Raw genomic sequence first — 18086 nt, 5'->3', positions numbered from 1 at the left:
GAATGAATCTGCTATTCTAACTAAATAAAGTGTCAGATACATGTACAGGATGAGTTTATTTTCTCAATATGAAAAAAGTTAAACCCTTTCGTAGCAGGACTGATAGTTGAGTATACAATCACGAGTCACATACAGACAATACAAAGTATGTCCATGTATTGCAGACATTCAACCAAAGAATAAATGTGCTCTATTAACATGTTTCAGACATAGGCAATATTATGGCATAATTTCACTAAAGAATATAGGGAATCAAGATACACTACTTAATAACAAAGAAAACTGCACTTGACTGAATCTATGACTGATTGTCCTAAACTTTTAACCTTCTGTGTTCAGGCAAGAAGTTACAGGAGAAACTGCCAGGAGACGAATGAGGAGAGAAATGAGAAGTAATCAAATAAGACAGACATTTCCCATAAAAAGGTTTCTCTAACAAGGTTGTGTGGAAGTGTGAATCCATCCTGATGCCTGAGAGAAACACAAATGACAGTGGGGAAAAAAATAATTGCTTAAGCCTAATGGATTGAAACCTAAGATTGATGGAAGAGTATAATGGGCAGTTACGTCAATATGGAAATTGTGCACTTATATGTAAAGAACTGAAATGTCATTATACCTTAAAGTTCAGGTGATTTTCACCTTTCAAGTTAAAAAAGTGTTGAGATGATGATTTAGGATCCACTACAAGTAAACATGTAACATTTTAGAAATGTATTAAGCCCACTTCATGCTCTCTTTATTTTCAACCTATAGTGGTCTATGTGTCAGTGAGAAGCTCTAAAAAGCCAATTTAATTGTGCCTCAGTTTGGAGTCTGAAATATGATCACTTGCCTGGGATATATCCATCAGCTGGAAAAGCAAGTAATCTGTGGTGCAATAAGGTTAAAGTGATGGAGGTTTACGAGTTAAGATTACTGTGATCCACACCAATATTTTCAAGTCATGACTAGGAACAATGCTTAGCAGGCACTGAAACATAGACTCTCACCATATGAAGTCTTTAGAAATGAGGTTTTCTAAATAATTTCTAAAAAAAATAAAATAAATTACTGTATGTTCTTTATTTGTACACCAGGGAAACACTTATGTAAATAGAGCAGCATCAGTCATATACATCTTACATATTTTTAAGCAAGTTGACAGATTAAACACAACAAACACATTAGCAGCAAAGTGAGGAGGAGGCTTAGACAATTAGTGAAAGCTGATTAATGAAGGTCCACAAAGTACATGGCATTTAGGATGTTTATGCTTTTTCCTTTTGTGGCAGAACAGCAGCTCACACTACAGCACTAAGTGAAACTAACTGAGCAACAATAACAAACAGTCCAGCAGTAAGGACTTTCAACTTTCAGAAAATATTTATTATTTGTAAAAATTGGAAATTCATAGAATTTTAATGGAGCATTATTAAGAAGTCAAACATATCTACAATACAATTCCTGAATTAGCATTGTTTCCCAGCTTGAAGGAGAAAAAGAGCTTCCCCAGATGCAGCTGAGCAAGTGTTGGACCTCTGGCAGCAGATGTCATTCACTCACTGGTCACTTTGACTCATCCGCGGACTCATCATAAGCAACCAGTCAATGGTTTCCTCAAGGAAGCTCATGCTGTAGTGGGATGCTATGTTCTGAAACACTGTGATCTGCTCTGAGAAGCTCTAAATATGGACGAAAAGAAACAGCTGAATTAGAATAGTGTTAAATGAGAAGGGTGCCTTTATAATAAGCTGAGAGTAGACACCTTGGCTGAGAAAGTGAGGTCAAAGTCTCCGGCACATCCACAGTAGAGGGGCATGTTAGCTTCCTTTACTCCTTTACATTTAGCACACACCTGAAAGTGAGGTAACAAATTAACATTTAGTTTGAACAAAGGCAGCTACTATACTGTACTGTTTCTTTGAAAACGAAGGAATTACTTAAGTTACAATAAAGGTTGGTTGGTTCTATTTTGAGTAGTACATGTACATAAATTCCATTACACTTCCCTCCAAATTCCCTATATTAATATATCTTTCTACTTCTAGCTGATAAATGCCTTCAGATGACATCACTTGAAGGGAACCTTCAGTTCAGATTATGTCATCTTGTTGCTCATACTATGGAGTTTGTATCCATGGTCATCCTGCTTGTCCAGAGCTCCTCTGGATGACATCATCTGAACTCCTAATGATAAAAAACTCCAAGTGATCTCATCTGGAGGAGTTTCTCAAATATTTTAATATAGCAAAGTCAGAGGAATATTCAAAAGCATTAATGTACATTTACAGCCTAAACAAAAGCCATAGAAAGCAAGTTCAAAATGGTGAATTCATCCTTTAATAATACTGCCTTTATTGGAAAAGAACAGCATAGATATAAATAGGTATAAAGAGATATACTATATGTATTAACTACTAGAACCAGACCACAGACCCTTAAAAACTGTTACATTGGTAATAGTTTTTTTTTTTTTTTTTACAAGATCCGTATCTCGTAATCATGTGAAAAGGTCTCTTAGTTTGGCGAATACAATGCGCTGCTGTAATCTACCGAGTAGTACAAGAAGTTTTTACTCACTAAGTCCTGCAGGGTGTAGCTGATTAACTTCTTCTGCAGGGCTTCTACCAGAGCCATCTCAATCGACTCTGTCTCATACTGGGCCTGGCAATTGGAGCAAAACCACTGAGGCAAGACAGATCCATCCTGAGGAAAAGACCATTTACCTCATTTAGGTATACAAATCAAAGCTTTGGATATAGGCAGATTAAATCCAGTGATTTACAAATTCATAAAGCAGTTCCAGATATGATGATTAACTTCAATACCTTCTCCTCTTCTTGGGCTCAGCTCTTACCTGTGCCACAGAGGGGTCCTTGCAGAGGTCGAGGTCACGACAGAAATTACAGTGATGGCAGATAACTTCAGGCAGAATGTATGAGTTACAGGGGTCAATGAATTGGGCATCTTCTGAAAATTCTCCAACGTCCACAAGTCGCAGGAGGTCTCTCTTTAGTTTATTGACCTGGTTCACTATATTGGCATCCAGTGAAAGCACCTAAATTAAAAAAATGAAAAAAGATGGTGCAAAATTTGGAAAATATGTTCATCATTTGCAAATTCTGCAAAAATGTTTAAGAGTAAAGACAGATGGAAAAAAGTTTCACAAGGCATTTGAAAAAAATATGTTTTAGCTTTTGACATGTATACGGTAGTATTTAGTGGTATACCTGGCAGACATATTTAATAAACTCCAGTGCTGGGTTGTTGAGTGGCAGGTGCGAACCAGGCAGGACGGGGAACATTTCCGAAGGCTGGGTCACACTTCTAGTACCTGTTACCTTCTTCTGGATTTTTTGAGTGATAGTGAAAACGTTCTGCGTCAGCTCACTGGACACATATTCCTGAGAGAAGGAGATCATTCCTGGCAGGGAGAATATTAAAATACATCATGTTTGAGAGGAAATCTATTTAAACACAATTAAACCTCCATCGTAGGTTTAAGTGTAACTGACAATAGCCTGTAGTGATTCTAATGAGATTAATAGGAGGTTGCAAAGCAACAACGGGCTTTGGTAACCGAGCAGCTTTCCAAACAGCAGCTTACCAGGAAGAGCACTCAAGTCCCCCACTGCCTGCTGGGAAGCCTGGCTGCCTCCACGTCTTTTGATTGGTGTTGCACCAGGAGCATTACGTCTCAGCTCCTCTTTCATGCTATGGTAAACTGCAGCAATGTAGGCTAAGTTGAAAATGTGTGTAAGAGTTAGTGGAGAGAATAAAACAATAAACATAAATTGTTTGTGCGTGGATTTTTTTTTTTTTTTTTTTACCTGAGACAATCATTAGGAAGTATTTCTGACAGGAGGCAGTTTGGGGCAGATACTTCATGATGTTCCAATTGCTCTCAATCAGCTCCTCTACCTCATCTGTCTCTCGTTCACCATCATCTTCCTCAACATCAGCTTCCTCCTCGTCTTCATCGTCACTGCCTTCCTCTTCTCCCTCACCTTGTCTGTTTTTCTTTTGTCTGGTACCTTCCTAAGAATTTACCACAAGGGGGGGAACAAACTCTGTTCAGTTTACTAAAATGTTATTAAAGGAAACGAACTATGAGGCAGATGTTTCATTTTGAGGTACCTCTCCATACAGGATGCTGGAGGGCAGTTTACCCTTTACACCACCATAGTTGGCTGGGTCCATCCACAGCAGGAACTCCCAGCATCGGAAGAAAGAGATGGACAAAGAGTGGAAGATTTCTCTGGAGTGTATGCTTGAAGTGGGACAGTTATGGAGGTGATTTGTTAGGATTTGGGGGCACTTAGAGAAAATATTCAAAAATGATCATTATCAAGGTAACTACGTTTTCCACATTTTCTGTTTGCGATTTTACGTTACTATTTTAGACACAGCATTACTACTGCAGGTATTCATGCATTTAAGACCATCAATTTAATATGGGATCTAAATACATATTTAAATCAAATCACAAAATAGTGGTTGAGAAATTAATAATCGCAGAAATTAATTCATAACATCCCTTTACAATGCAAAGAGTTATAGAGACAGAATGTGCAGATAGAAAATATCGGACCTTTTAGTGACGTATTCAACATAGCCAATTGCATCGTCTATCCTCCGTTTTTTAGTACACAGGATAATTCTGTTGAAGTTTCCATTTACCACGGTTGAGCCTAGACGTTTGAACTCTGCAACCAACCTGAGAGCAGAATGATAGAATGATTAACAGAATACTGTAGGGGTTATGTACTGCGAATCTAAGAGAATTGAAAGATGAAAGCAAATATAGCACAGTTGATGTCTTCAGTTATGCAAATAAATTCCCTTCACCATCACTTGAATGCCTAAATGTGCTTTTATAACAGGTTTCTCATATATTGTACACGGATGTTTTGCTCCGTTTTATATTCAGTTAAACACTTTAACAACGTCAGTTGTTAAAAGGCAATATGAGTGCAGTGACACACAACTGAAAATCAAAAAAGTATGAGCACTTTATCAAATAATGAAAATAGGGCTAACTGGCAATTGAAGTGAAAACCAAATCTGACAAATGCGAGGAGTGGAGAGAATGATAGCTACAGTAATTGATATACATAAAAAGTGGGAGATTTCACAATACACTAAGAATATATACATGCATATAAATAAATAATAGATGATTCAGTAGTAATAGAAGTAGCACTCACTGGAGGAAGACCTTCTTCATCATGTTGTTCAAAGTACGGTGCAATGCAGGGTCATAGAGCAGAGAGCTGGGGGAGCGCAGCCAGCGATAGAAGTGCATCACCTGGTTGTCTGCATACACATTGTGGTACTGAGTGATCTCTCTGACCCATCCAACCACCATGCTCTTCAAAATCCTGCTCATACAACACAGACCAAACAGTGGGCTGAGCAGAACATGTGTTACACGATGTGTAACATAAAGAAAATGTCTCACCTGCCACTACTGCTAGGCCACATGAATATAGTTTTAAATGTTCATGCACAACAGAATTTACACACCTGAAGGTGTTGGAGCAGAGAGCGGTCTCATCGTAGCTAGCAAGGGCACTTGCCCCCTGGTTTCCTGACATCATGTCCTCCAACGAGGCCTGCTGGATCACGTCAAAACTGACACCCAGACTGGCTCCACCCTCCATGTCATTTACATGCTGTGACTGGAGGATGGTATTCACTGCAAGGCTCTGCAAGTCCAGCTCCACACATACTGGACATACGACGACAATCCATAAATTCAGAGAAAGACATTTCAAACAAATAGCTTACTTTATGATGTTTTGCTCTTTTATGTACCTGTGGAATAGCATCCTGGAGCATTTATTTCTACAGAGGCCCTGTCATCGCTTTCCATGACCAGACGACTGTCATCAGCCTCTTTTCCTCCAAGATCAGGTCTGGATGTGGGGGAAAGCCACAGCAAGTGGTTGTGTTTCCGTAAGTGTCTTGCCAGGAACAAGTCTGAGCCAAAGATAGACACATCCTGAGGCAAGTTCCCCACCGGTAAGTGGTAATACCTGGAAGTGAGAGACATAATGAGTTTTAAAATCTTCAAAAAAGCAACAAAATCTGCATGCTGTCAACAACAATCACAAACTAATGATAAACTGCAGCTACATAGAGATCGAGTTGGATAATCCTAGAAACTGAGCCATCCTGAAACAAACAAAGAAAATCTTTTTTTAAGAGTATTTAATAGAGGGCCTGATGTCTGCAGTTGCTACCTGGCCATATCGAAAGCTTGTGACAAGCAGCTGTCCAGGTTGAGGTAGTGCCGGATCATGCGCCGGGCACCATGGCGTTGCCAGTCCAACACATTATAGCTGATCTCATCAACCACATGTACTGGAACGACTGGGAACTCCTCGAGCACCGGCATCCCTGCTGCCAACCGCCGCAGCTCCCAGTTTGACTGTACAGCAATGAGGGTTGGCCCACGACGCTCCTCCTGTAAACAGAAAAAGCAGACATCAATTTAGCCACATTAACCTATTAAGTAATCTTACTTTCTGGTATTGTTTTAAACAGGAACTGTGCATTTTACCTTGTAATTTAGCAGTATGCGCTGCAGTGCACGGTAAATAGCCTTTATGTCGTTCTCAGCACGGACCTCAAAGTTGTGTTTCTCTGGGGGCAAGAGCTCCTCAGTTGTCTTCTCCAGGAGAGCAGTGCGTTCAGCTGTGTAGAGGTTGCTTAAGTTTGGCATCTGATTGCTTCGAACCTAAAATAAAAATTTTTTAGTTGATCTTGAGCTTTGATAAGAAAGCATGTTGATGTAAGCGTTGAGAGGAAAAAAAGAGCTTAAGAAATAGACTGATTTGTGTCGAATGACCAGCACAAAGCAAGTGGCACAAATGAGGAGTTGTATTATTCTTACTGTGTCCAGTACAAAGACGCTGGCTTTGCGCTGGGAGGGGATGAACAAGCCAAACAAAGCCTTGTGACTCTGGCTGTGATGATACAGGTATATGTGGCGAACACTCCCTGAAGAGAAAGGAAATTCCGTGAGCAAGATCTTCACAAGGACGTACAGCTATTGTCCCACCAGCAAATATGGATTTAAATCATCAAAAAATTATTTTTTAGGTCTATTTGGATGTGGGAATACAGTTTTATGTAAACACCACCATAGATGTTTTATTTTAAAACCTCTAAAACACAATTGGATGGATCACCTTCAAGTTGTGGTGTCTCATGACCTTCGAATACAAAGAATAGTTATACTGCTTTGCATGTATGCTAACTGGAAGGTAAAACTATAATGCCCCTAGGATCACTTTGACACCACAAGTGCGAGAGTCACATCTTACCAGGTTCCAGGTAGCTGAACTGGGCCAGAGACCTCATCTCCAAATGTTCCAGTTCAAAAGTGTCGGCTTCCCTGCCAGCCAGATCCCTGACAACGTGTTTATTGACCATGCACATACATCCGAGCTGCACCAGTGCTCGAAACAGCAAGGGGACCTGAGAGAACAAAGATATCACAGGTCTATAAACTTTTAAGTTAGAGCAGGTTATGAATGCGGAAATTTTCCCACTGTGAGACAAATAAAGGTTTATCTTATCTTATGGCAGTGTGTCTGTTTGGTACCTGTGTTTCATAGACCCCTTCAATATCTGGCGCAGAGAGGTCAGCGTTGATCTCATTTATGTGTTCCTGGTACATGTCCTCTGGCACAGTGTACTCATAAAGGTAGTACACCATATTGGAGCGAGGCAGCATGCGGTTCACCTGAAGTCAAACAATTATAATTTCCATATTTGCTTCAAGTATTTTAAAATACACAACTGCCACGCATTTTTTAAATTTCTCCGCATACCTTTCTGTATGTGGCTCCCTCCCCCTGTTTTGGGACTTTCTGATTAACATAGAAGACCCGTGGGATGTTGAGCTTCATGCAGTGGAGGTCATTTCCAATCACAGCCCACAACTTGTACAAACCGGGGTGACTAGTCTCTGCAATCTAAAAGGCAGGAAACACAGTTGTATAAGACAGGATACAGGGAGCTCCTTTGGAATTAACTTGTTAAAAGATGTAATGATGATGATGATGATGATGATGATGATGATGATGATGATGGGGTGACTACTGCACCTGCACTATTTGCCATGGCATGTCAAGGATGCTGCGTGCTGTCCTGCGGAGGAAACTTCCCAGACCAGTGGTAGGACCATCTCTGATCACTCCTCCACTTACAGGCTGAGCCTCACCATCCAGAAGCCTCCTCCTCTTCTTTCTCTCCTTCCTCTGTCTCAGCTGCAGCTCCCACTTCTTCTTATGGTAACGTAGCCACACCAGAAGCTCCTCCTGTATATAGACAGTTGGTAAAGAGACAACCTCAATGTAGTAATTCTCAGGGAAGCCTTGGACAAATTTTTTTAATTGTGTCAACCATTTAATGTGTCATTTCAAAAATATTCAGAAAGAATTAGAAGCAGCCCCCCAAAAAACTTGGAACCAGTAGGCATTACAAAGTTTTAAGTGAAACAGGTAAGACTTTTATACCCGTGTTGTTCCCATAGGTGGGGGTGGTCCCAGGATCTCTCTCCAGGACTGGGTAAACTCGACGTCCTGAGACTCCACCTGGCTGGCCTCTCCCTGAGAAGCCCGTTTCCGCTTGGTGCTGATGAGGATGGCCGGCTGCAGAGGTCTGGCTGGCACCCCAAAGTCCTCTATGTCCACAGCTTGACCTGCTTCAAGAAGCTGATGGGCCACCTGTAAGAAAGGAAGACATTTAGAGCAGAAAATATACAGCAAGGGATATCAGGTTGTTTTAACCTATGATTATAGTCGGACTGAGATGAACCCACCTGTCTCTTGCCCTCACTAGTGAACAGCTCACTAATTTTTTTTTGCTTGTAAATATCATTTTTCTCCAAGAGTTTCTTGTGAAGCCAATCAGGGTGCCTCACCCTAGGTACTGGATTCTTCACCTTATGATGAGAAGAAAGTATTAAAATTAATCATATATGAATATGAACATGCAGAGACAAATTGAAAGTATGCTTTTTTTAACCTGTTGCAGAGCTGCGGGGATTGTGATGATTTTCTGAATAGCGCTGCCCAATCTCTCTATGTAATAACTCCAATCAAGTATCTGGAAGAGCCCACAACAGACATTTTAATTTTAGAAGGAACATCCTCACACCCAGGAAACTAAAGGCTTATTGTTTCAATCCATAAAGTAAGTAAAATGTTGTAAGGACTCACAGAGCGGATGTCCAAGTCATGTAAGCTGGGCATCTTCAACCACTTACGAAGAAAATGTTTTTTAACACTGGGCTCTGCTTGGAAAATGGCCAGAGGAATGGCTCTGATGAAGAGAAACACAACTCAGTCCCTATCAAAGGCTTTTACTTGTGGTAATATTACAAAGTGCTTGCTCTCTGCATTTGACACTGTTAATGCAACATCCATCTAAGATCATTTTATCTGGTCCTGTTGAAATCAGACAACATACCACAGTGGTGGGTGGTGTTCATTTTGAGTGATGTTTGATGTCTTGTATTTACATTTTTCCATGCTTCACTGAAACATAGCTGTCCAATGTATAATGTGCCTTCAAACAGCTCAAATTGTTGTCTTTCATGTGAAAACTCTAAAAATGGGTCTATATTATACGTACAAGGTTATTATATAGCCATTTTTTAAACATTCCCCTCACCTCTCTGTGACAGGGGAACCCTCTGGTTTTCGGGAGATGACATAGCGACAACTCAAACCAGCATCTTTCACCATTTGGTCTCCCAGAAACTCTGCCAGCCTTTTAGCTGTGCTGATAGAAGTGGATTTCTGCTCTCCGTAATCCTCAAGCTTTCTGGACATTGAACGATTCTCAGAAATCAGCTCAAACAGCTCAGCATCTGGCATGTTAGCAGCCTAGAAGCAGAGAAATTAATCCATTAGAAATGGAAACTACATTTCGATTGAGCTTTCTCTTGCACTGTTTGTACTGTATCCAAATTCTCTCCAAATTCAATAAACACATTTAAATATTATAACATAAATATTCTGTAATGCTAGAGTGCCACGGTAAACAATTTGATCACTGATGTTTTTTACCTTGCTGTACAGAACATCCAGCCAGTAGTCAGCCACTTTGGCCACAGAGGCGTAGACTTCTTCCAGAGTGGTACCTTTGAGGAAAGCCTCAAATACTGATGACTGAAAAATCTTAATGAGCTGGAGTTCTCCTCTTCTCTTCACCTCAAAACCTTTCAGCTCAGCCAGAGAGCCATCCTCATTAAAGACAGCATATCTAATATAAAGAGAGAACAGATATCAAATATCAACTTATTCTGGCAGTTCATAGACCTCTAATGTTTGTAACAATCCACTGGCCAAGCAATGAGTATGTTCTACTTAATCACAGAAAACAAATTAGTACAAATTTAAAATAAAATTCCACTCTTGGCACACCTCTTTTTCAGCTTTTTCCCTTCTTCTTTAGAGGCAGGGAGGATCATCGCCAGGTATGGTCCATCCACCTCGAAAAAGATGCTGTTCTCTGACCTGATATTGTAAGTGAGTGACCCGGGGTTGACCAGCTCGTGGTACTGATCATTGGTAAATCCCTCCTTCACCATGATGTTTAGCATGGCTCCTGGGTAAGAGATGGTGACTTTGGGCTTCTTCTCATTACTGGTCTTAACCACAAAGTTCTCAGGGAAGGTGTTGGGGAGGACACACCAGATGCCATCAGTGTCCAACTCAAGAGGCCTCCTGAGTAACAGAGGAGATGAACGTGTTTATTATTTTGGAAAACACAGTTCATAATATTTACTAAACTGCATGGCTTATATAGGAGTAATACAAAGGAAAAAAACTGCATATTTGCTTCACTCTACTGTATTCTACATCTAGATGCAGATGAAATGTTGTTAAACAGGGGTGTGGATCCCTTCTAGCCTGCACTCTGACTGCCTTTGGTCTGGCCAAGAATGTAATTTCTGTAATTAGATATCACATTATCAATGTGAAACTCACCCTATTTGTTCGATGAGTTCTCTGGCCTGAGTGATGATGTTTGCTCCAGTGTAGCACACAATGCCAGCCATTTCCATAGAGTACCAGCGCGCCCTGATGGGAAAAAAAAAAGTTTGTAATGTTACTCATTACAAACACTTACTGATTTCAGCTGCACAGCAATGGCTTAAGATTATACTTTTTAAAGTAACAGCAGTTGACTCTTACCCTTTTCTCATGACGTAACCATAGAAAGAATTAAGAATACACTTGTGGGCCAGCTGAAGAGACTCGTACAGGATCTCCATGTTCTTGCAGCGCTTTGCCTCTGCAGCGTCTCCATTGTCCTGAGCTGATGAAAGTTTCTTCTTCCACACCTTCAGCACAAAAGCATGAAAAATACATACATTAGACAAACTGATGTTAATGGGACAATTTTAACTGTGCATTGAGATGCGAGTGACTTTGCATTTATGTTTTGAATGTTGCGAAATTCACATGTTGAAATTAGAGGTGATATTTTATGGACTGCGAATGGAGTTGAAATGCTTATTATTCTCAATGTTATCAATACCAAAGCATACCTTGTGGAGTCCTTTGAATTCATAACGTCGATCTCTAAATGCTCTCACGGTATCGACATAGAAGGAATTTTCTCTCTGACAGATAGTAGTGACACGCTCCTCCAGTCTGGTGACATGTGTCTTTTTATAGGCCTTTTTACAATAGTCTGACAAAAGGAATTAATGTAATAAGGAACTTAGCCGCCACATAGGAGTTAGACTGTTTTAGTGAAAATAAATAAATTGAAGGCTAGGAAATAAATGAACTACCTGCCAAACGTTTCTTTTCATGTTTGGCCTGCTCCTCTCTGTTAAGTGTGTGGAAAGCTCGGGGTGGACCGTTGGGGAACAATGGCGGGAACTTCTCAGACTCAAGTTGCTGCTGGATACGGTGAAACTCGCTGCGGCTGGCAGGCACTGCAGAAAAAGGCAAAAATCACTTATAATTTTTGTTATATTGGTATTTCTGACATAAACATGTTTAATATTTTATACATTTAATAAGTTTAATAATTTAATGTGTCGTTTTTGTGGTTCTACCATTTTGAGATACCTTATTACAGTAAAATAAATTTGTGTCTGACTTTAAAAAATTACAATGTGACAAACACAATGAAAGCATGTTTTTGAATTGTTTGGACATCAGATAGAAAGAGTAGAAAAAAAAATAGTAGAAAATAAAACATCTCAGACAATTTCATTTGGATGACCAGTTATCTGTTCTGCGGCTAATAAGACAGACCTTAACAGACTTCAGATAGTTCAGAATTGGGCAGCTAGAGTAGTGCCAAGGCGTTTATGTTATACTAGTAGTAAGCATGTATGACAGACAGAAACATTTTATTATGGCAAACTGTTATTCAGAAAGAAAGTTATATTAACAGGTATACGACATTTCTTTGCTGCTCAGGTGAACTATCCTGATGAAATACAGTTACTCAACTAGATTTTTAAATCCACATTAGTTATTCCTCAAGCTAAATGTAATTTCTTGAAAAGCTGTTATGTTTAGAGCATCCTCTGAATAGAATAAACTACCTCATATTTTTAGGGAACTAGGCAGCCCTCCCACTTTGAAGACACATACAAAGACTTATTTAGGTTCCATTTTGTAACTGCATTTATATGTTAAGCTGGTTTGATTATGGTTCATTGTATTTTATTGTATTCTACAGCTGTCATTATGATGGTACATTTTTAATTCTTTATTGGGTCTTTATTTTGAGATTCTGGATTCACTTAAAATCATGAGTTATGCTTTCATGAGGTGAACTCCAGGAAGATTAGTGACCACTGTTGTGGAAGCTAAGGGGGTGCCTAATAAATAATAAATTACATTATAGAAGCATTTTTTTGCATCAGTTCAAGCTTTGAACCTGTGCTCTTTTAGTTCAAATTATTTCATATCCATAACAACACTGATCTTTTTTTTAACAATAATAACTTACTAATTTCCCCTCTCCACTGCCAGGTCATCCTCCTTTGGCAGGCAGCACCAGGTTTGTTGAAGTCACAGGCAGCACAAGTGGCCTCATCAACCATAGCGGATGGCTATAAAATAGGAAAATAAAGTAATACGCTTCCTGCTTTTATATATGTTCAAACTTTTTCCATTTATGTTAATTTCCTTTTTACCTGCAAACGGTTAGTGAGAATGATATTGGGGTACATCGCCCCAACATCCAGATGGTAGATAAGGGGGCATTCAATCCTGTTAGGAACCTCCTTCAGGGAAGTCAGCTTTTTTTTAATGTCATCACAAACCTGAGAACACACCAAAGATATTTTATGATTTCAAGCTCAGATTACAGACTGTTGTCAAAATAAGAGGATAAATTGAAGACAAAACAATAAAGAAACATTCCAAGAAAAAACAAAAACAATCAATCAAGATACCTCATTGAAGTTTATGACTTGATCCAAGGGGATTTTCTCTTCCTCCTCAATGGCGTGACGCATTGTTTTTTCAACTCTTTGCAGCAGGAAGTCAAATGCAGCGGGGTTCTGTTCACAGACAAGAGCAGACTGTTATGTAAAAACACAACACAAGTATAAAAGCAATAAAGAAACATTAGAAAGCCCTGAGACTGACTGTACCATTTTGAAACGGCAGGGGATGTCACTGCGAAACACTCCAGACTCCAGTGCCTCCACATGGCCACCTACATAGGTCTCAGAGTCCAAAACGTGGCCGTTGTCTGTCAGTTTGTTAAAGATCTGCTCCTGCTTGTTAGGGAAGATGATGTTGGCGTGGAAGGCCTGCACCATAAGCAAGGCTTCGCACAAAGTCCCAGAACCTTTACGCAGCACCTGTCAACGGAGAGAAATAATTAATCATCAAAATGCAGGTTATCGTTATTTTTTGGATTAAGATTTTCATTTAATGCACCCACAGAAAAAACAAACCTCATCAGGCTCCATGGGAATGATGGTGCACAGAGCAAAGATGAAGGGATGAACATATTTCATGTAGAGGTAATAAGTGGCCACAGCATCTGACACAGAGTATGTAGCTAAAGTCTTACAGAAAGTTGAAGAAAAGAAAAAGTCAATGTGACTCCCCACTCAAAACATCTGAATTCTTCTTCAGTTTCTGAGCTGTACAAACTTAACTCCATTTCTGTACCTGTGGTTCTTCAGTTGCCATGCGGCACATCTCCTCTGGGTCCAGCTCTACTGGATCATACCCCAATTTAGCCTTTGCTGCTGCCTTCAAATTATGACTTCCCACTGGCAGGTAGCTGTCTCTTTTTACCCACCTGACACATGGGAAGAACAGATTAGAGGGATGCTGCTGGAAAGTAATCTAAAATTAACCCTAAACTTCTACACACATGTTTATGTAAAAGCAATGACATAATTTTAACAGTGTCAGTGCACAAACCTTAAGCAGTCCATGTGAATGGCTTGTGTAGATTTGTACTCTCCCTGGCTATCTTTTTGGAAACCTATTTCCCTGTGCATGCTCAGTCCATGGAGGGCAGCCCGAGTCTCAACAAAAGGCCTTGACAGGGTAGAAACAAAGTCAGAGTTGAAACATAAATGGCACAGCATGTGAGTGATAAGTACAAAGAGTTTTTAAACATTACAAAATGATTTACCAGTCAAAGAAGTCTCCATTGTATGTTACAAAGATGTTTGGCTTCGTTTCTTGAATGTGATCAAACCACCTCTGAATGAGGGCCGCCTGTGACCAAAATCATACTAGTTGTTATTACAGTGACAAAACCAGGCAGTATTGTATTGATGCAATCAATTGCTTTTATCTTTATCTACATTGTGTCATATTTACTATTATGTGGTTATGTACCTCATCATCCTCATTGAAAACAGTAAAAGGCCCTTCATATTCAGGTTTGGGAGTGAACTCAAAATCCTCAATGCTCTCAGAGACAATCTCTCTGTTTGTAATTAGAAATCCCTTTCAAAGAAACAAAGTTACTAAAGTCAACACACATACTGCTAACAGAAAATATATGATGCAAGCTTAGTAAGTAAATAAAAACTCACTTGTCCATCTATCATGTAGGAAATCATCATAATCTGATCTGTCTCTGCATCTGGAAATTTTAGTGGAAGTTTGGTTGTTTCAATGTCAAAAGCCAAAACAACTGGGTCCTAAAAAAACAAAACATGAAACATTGTTTAATGAAAAGTCATTATTCAGACTAAATATCTAAATGTCCTATTCTACAACATGAATGGTAAAATCTTGATACCGGTCGCTCCACAAGATCATCTCTCTGTACAATCTCTGGGGGGTGAGCACTGCCTCTGTATCGAACATTGTACCAGTGAGCCTGAAACATAAAGAAAATGAACATTGGAACAGCAGATACACAAATGATAAAAGGATGAAGAAAACACTGGAATAACAGAAATCAATCTTTACCACATGAATTTTGAGGTCAATGGACAGCCGGACATGATAAGGAACATCGTACTCTCTCATGTCAACTATGTTGTCCAACTGGTCTGAAATACTCTTTGACAATGTGTCCTCATCTGCTGTGGTCACGTTGCCACCTGACAGGGCACTGAAAGAGCAAAAGCATCCACAGTTCAGAAACTAGAAACAACATTTAAATATCAATAGAAACCAGCAGGATAGTTGGTTTGGTGGTACCTTGATAACATTGAAGTGTAGGCGTCATTTGACTGCTCTCTCTCTTTGTTCTTGCGAACTGCCGGAGCAATCTCCCGCTTGACTTTGACAAGGTCATCCACGGTGTTAAATGACAACTTGATGTAGTTCCTTTTCAGTCCAACTAGATGGTTTGGCTGGGGAGAACAAGTTCACATGTCAACAAGCCTAATGGTCAAGCTACATATAGTGCTATTCAAGTTAGGGCTGTACCTGGTTTTTGTCATCACTAACCATTTAATTTTAAATTAAAAGTTTACCTTTTGAAACATTTAAGAGGTTGTCAAATGTTATTTTTTTACTGAGCTAATTATGTCCTTTGTTAATTAGGTGCCCAAAATCCCCAGATAGCTTTAGGGTTACAATGATAATCCAAATACAAAACTTTTGCTCTACAGTTATATTCTGTATTGTCAATATTACATCTGAAATCTTTTTCTCAGATTTTCTTTGTGGTGTTTATCTAGAAAACAGGTTTAATTTACATGCTCTCTTAAAGACATACCAGAATTATTTCTACAAACTATACTGGTTTGTGTTAAATAAATCTAAAAATATGCTTTGGGGGGGGTGGGGGGTGGGCATTTACCAGGGCCACAACTGGGCCAAAAGAGCCACATTTTTGCTAGAAGTGGTACGGATCAAGGAGCCATGATGGAGAAAAAAGCAAATGTTCTCCTCTGAGAGGCTAAAAACTGTTAATAATATTGAATAATTGAAACCTGTTGATTATATATCTGTTAATTGACCACCTCTAGTGACTGCAGAACAGACAGTACCACAGGGTGAGGTTTAACAATTTGGCTTCCACTATCAATATGTCAGTTTTTATTTTGTGAATATAAAACACTATCATTTGTCAAAACACACTAAAAACAAAATTCTTACCAGGTCTAGGTCTTCTTTTGGAAAGATTTCAAGCTTTGCCACTTTTCCCTGGAACTTCTTAGACAAGTATGAGATGACTTCTCTCTCGCAGTTCTGCAAATAAAGTAATCCTTAGGAGGAATGTTTAAACATTTTGGATGGCATATGAACAAATAAAAAACAAAACAAAAACGAGTTACCTTTTTAGTTGCAATGTAAAAATAAGGTTTAAACGGTAGAGCCACCTAGGGACATAATTTAAATCAGAGAAAAAAGATTAGAGAAAATTAGAGAAAAAAAGAATTTAGTGTGGTCTTAAAGCACTGGGGTTTTGCTAACACACCTTAAACCTGCTTCCATCCTCCTGGATAAAATAATAGTCCACAGCACTGATCATCCTCTTATCTTCATCCAGGATCTCTGTCTAGATAGTTGGGAAGCAGTAAAGGTTTAAACAAAAATCGTCATGTTTAGTGTCACTGCCCCTTTTAGACAAATGTTACAGCATATCATATTTGAGCATTTACAGGGTGCATGTTGATCAGCCAGCCTGTTTTTTCCCCCGGCTCCTTCATCCTATCGAAACCGAAGCGAAAGTCCATCTCGTCGGTGAACTGGCTGCGCTCCAGCCGCTTGAGGGCTGACATCGAGGATCCATCGTCCCTGGTTCCCACACAATGGAAACATTAAATGAATTGTTTTGCTCTGTCGACTACTCACCTGCCTAACAAGTAGTTATCAACTAACATTCTGTAGTTGTAACTTACTGGTTTTCCTGATCTCCTCCACTTTGTCCTCGGTCCGCTTTGTACCTTCCACTGTTTTGTAAAACCATCTTCTATTGTGGTCTCTCAGAACACGGCAATTAAAAGTAAGTATCCACTCTGTTTTTGTAAATCTGAAAGTTGGGCCACATTTGGAGGCCAATTATAACTTATTTCAAATGTTTGTCTTCTACTTTTCTCTGTCACTGACACAGCCTCTGTTTTCTTATTTTGGCGCGTTGCTGCAGTTCCCGCGAGAACAGCAGCGTGAGGAGCAACAACAAAGATCGTTTATTTAAAAGATAAACGAATCAAACATACATACATACATACCATACATTAAGTTTGTGTTATATATTTGTTGCAGTTTGGTGCTATAGGTTAAACCAAACACGGTTAAAATTAACATCAAAGTTAAAATTGAAATATGGCATAAATAGGTCACAGATTCCCAACTTAAGTATTCGTAAACTCATACAGTTTTGTATTGCTGAAAAGCAATGCTTAGTTTGTTACAATACACAATACAATATCCTAGCTTGGTGTCATACCTATAAGCAACATGAATGATCAGAAGCTGGTATTCATGGTTAATTTCCTTGTAAATAATTGCAGGACACAAAATATGAAAGTGTCTGAAAAGGCAGACAAACTGCACCCTTTGGAATCTTTATACACCCTTGCCTTGATGTCGAACAGATTTTGAACATCTTGTTCAGAGACGATCTTCGGAGGGTTTCCTTGGCCTCGGGAGGAGTCAGACCCCACCCTCTACCCC

General features: G+C 39.4%; 1 protein-coding gene across 1 annotated transcript; it reads right to left on the bottom strand.

Annotated features, from left to right (window-relative positions):
• Positions 1 to 39: 39 nt before the first annotated feature.
• Positions 40 to 17993, bottom strand: pole (polymerase (DNA directed), epsilon). Its single transcript, XM_067519985.1, has 48 exons — positions 17312 to 17993; positions 17072 to 17207; positions 16888 to 16968; positions 16745 to 16789; positions 16566 to 16658; positions 15660 to 15814; positions 15426 to 15570; positions 15253 to 15333; positions 15044 to 15151; positions 14844 to 14954; positions 14635 to 14720; positions 14418 to 14537; positions 14160 to 14292; positions 13940 to 14053; positions 13631 to 13843; positions 13430 to 13537; positions 13169 to 13297; positions 12982 to 13084; positions 11804 to 11950; positions 11555 to 11700; positions 11199 to 11347; positions 10992 to 11084; positions 10425 to 10727; positions 10068 to 10263; positions 9670 to 9884; positions 9216 to 9318; positions 9022 to 9102; positions 8816 to 8938; positions 8511 to 8720; positions 8100 to 8312; positions 7824 to 7967; positions 7595 to 7735; positions 7314 to 7467; positions 6881 to 6987; positions 6548 to 6724; positions 6228 to 6451; positions 5800 to 6020; positions 5509 to 5713; positions 5190 to 5363; positions 4574 to 4699; positions 4120 to 4252; positions 3813 to 4020; positions 3590 to 3721; positions 3213 to 3406; positions 2840 to 3040; positions 2563 to 2688; positions 1748 to 1837; positions 40 to 1664 (listed from the first exon to the last, which is right to left on the bottom strand). The coding sequence occupies exons 1-48, from the start codon at positions 17377 to 17379 to the stop codon at positions 1542 to 1544; spliced, it is 6888 nt and encodes a 2295-aa protein (XP_067376086.1). The 5' UTR covers positions 17380 to 17993; the 3' UTR covers positions 40 to 1541.
• Positions 17994 to 18086: the final 93 nt, after the last annotated feature.

The sequence above is a fragment of the Channa argus genome, chromosome 11 (genome assembly GCF_033026475.1).
Source record: "Channa argus isolate prfri chromosome 11, Channa argus male v1.0, whole genome shotgun sequence".
Lineage (NCBI taxonomy): Eukaryota > Metazoa > Chordata > Actinopteri > Anabantiformes > Channidae > Channa > Channa argus.
Note: the sequence above shows the minus strand (reverse complement) of the source record. Positions and strands in the feature narration are given on the sequence as shown.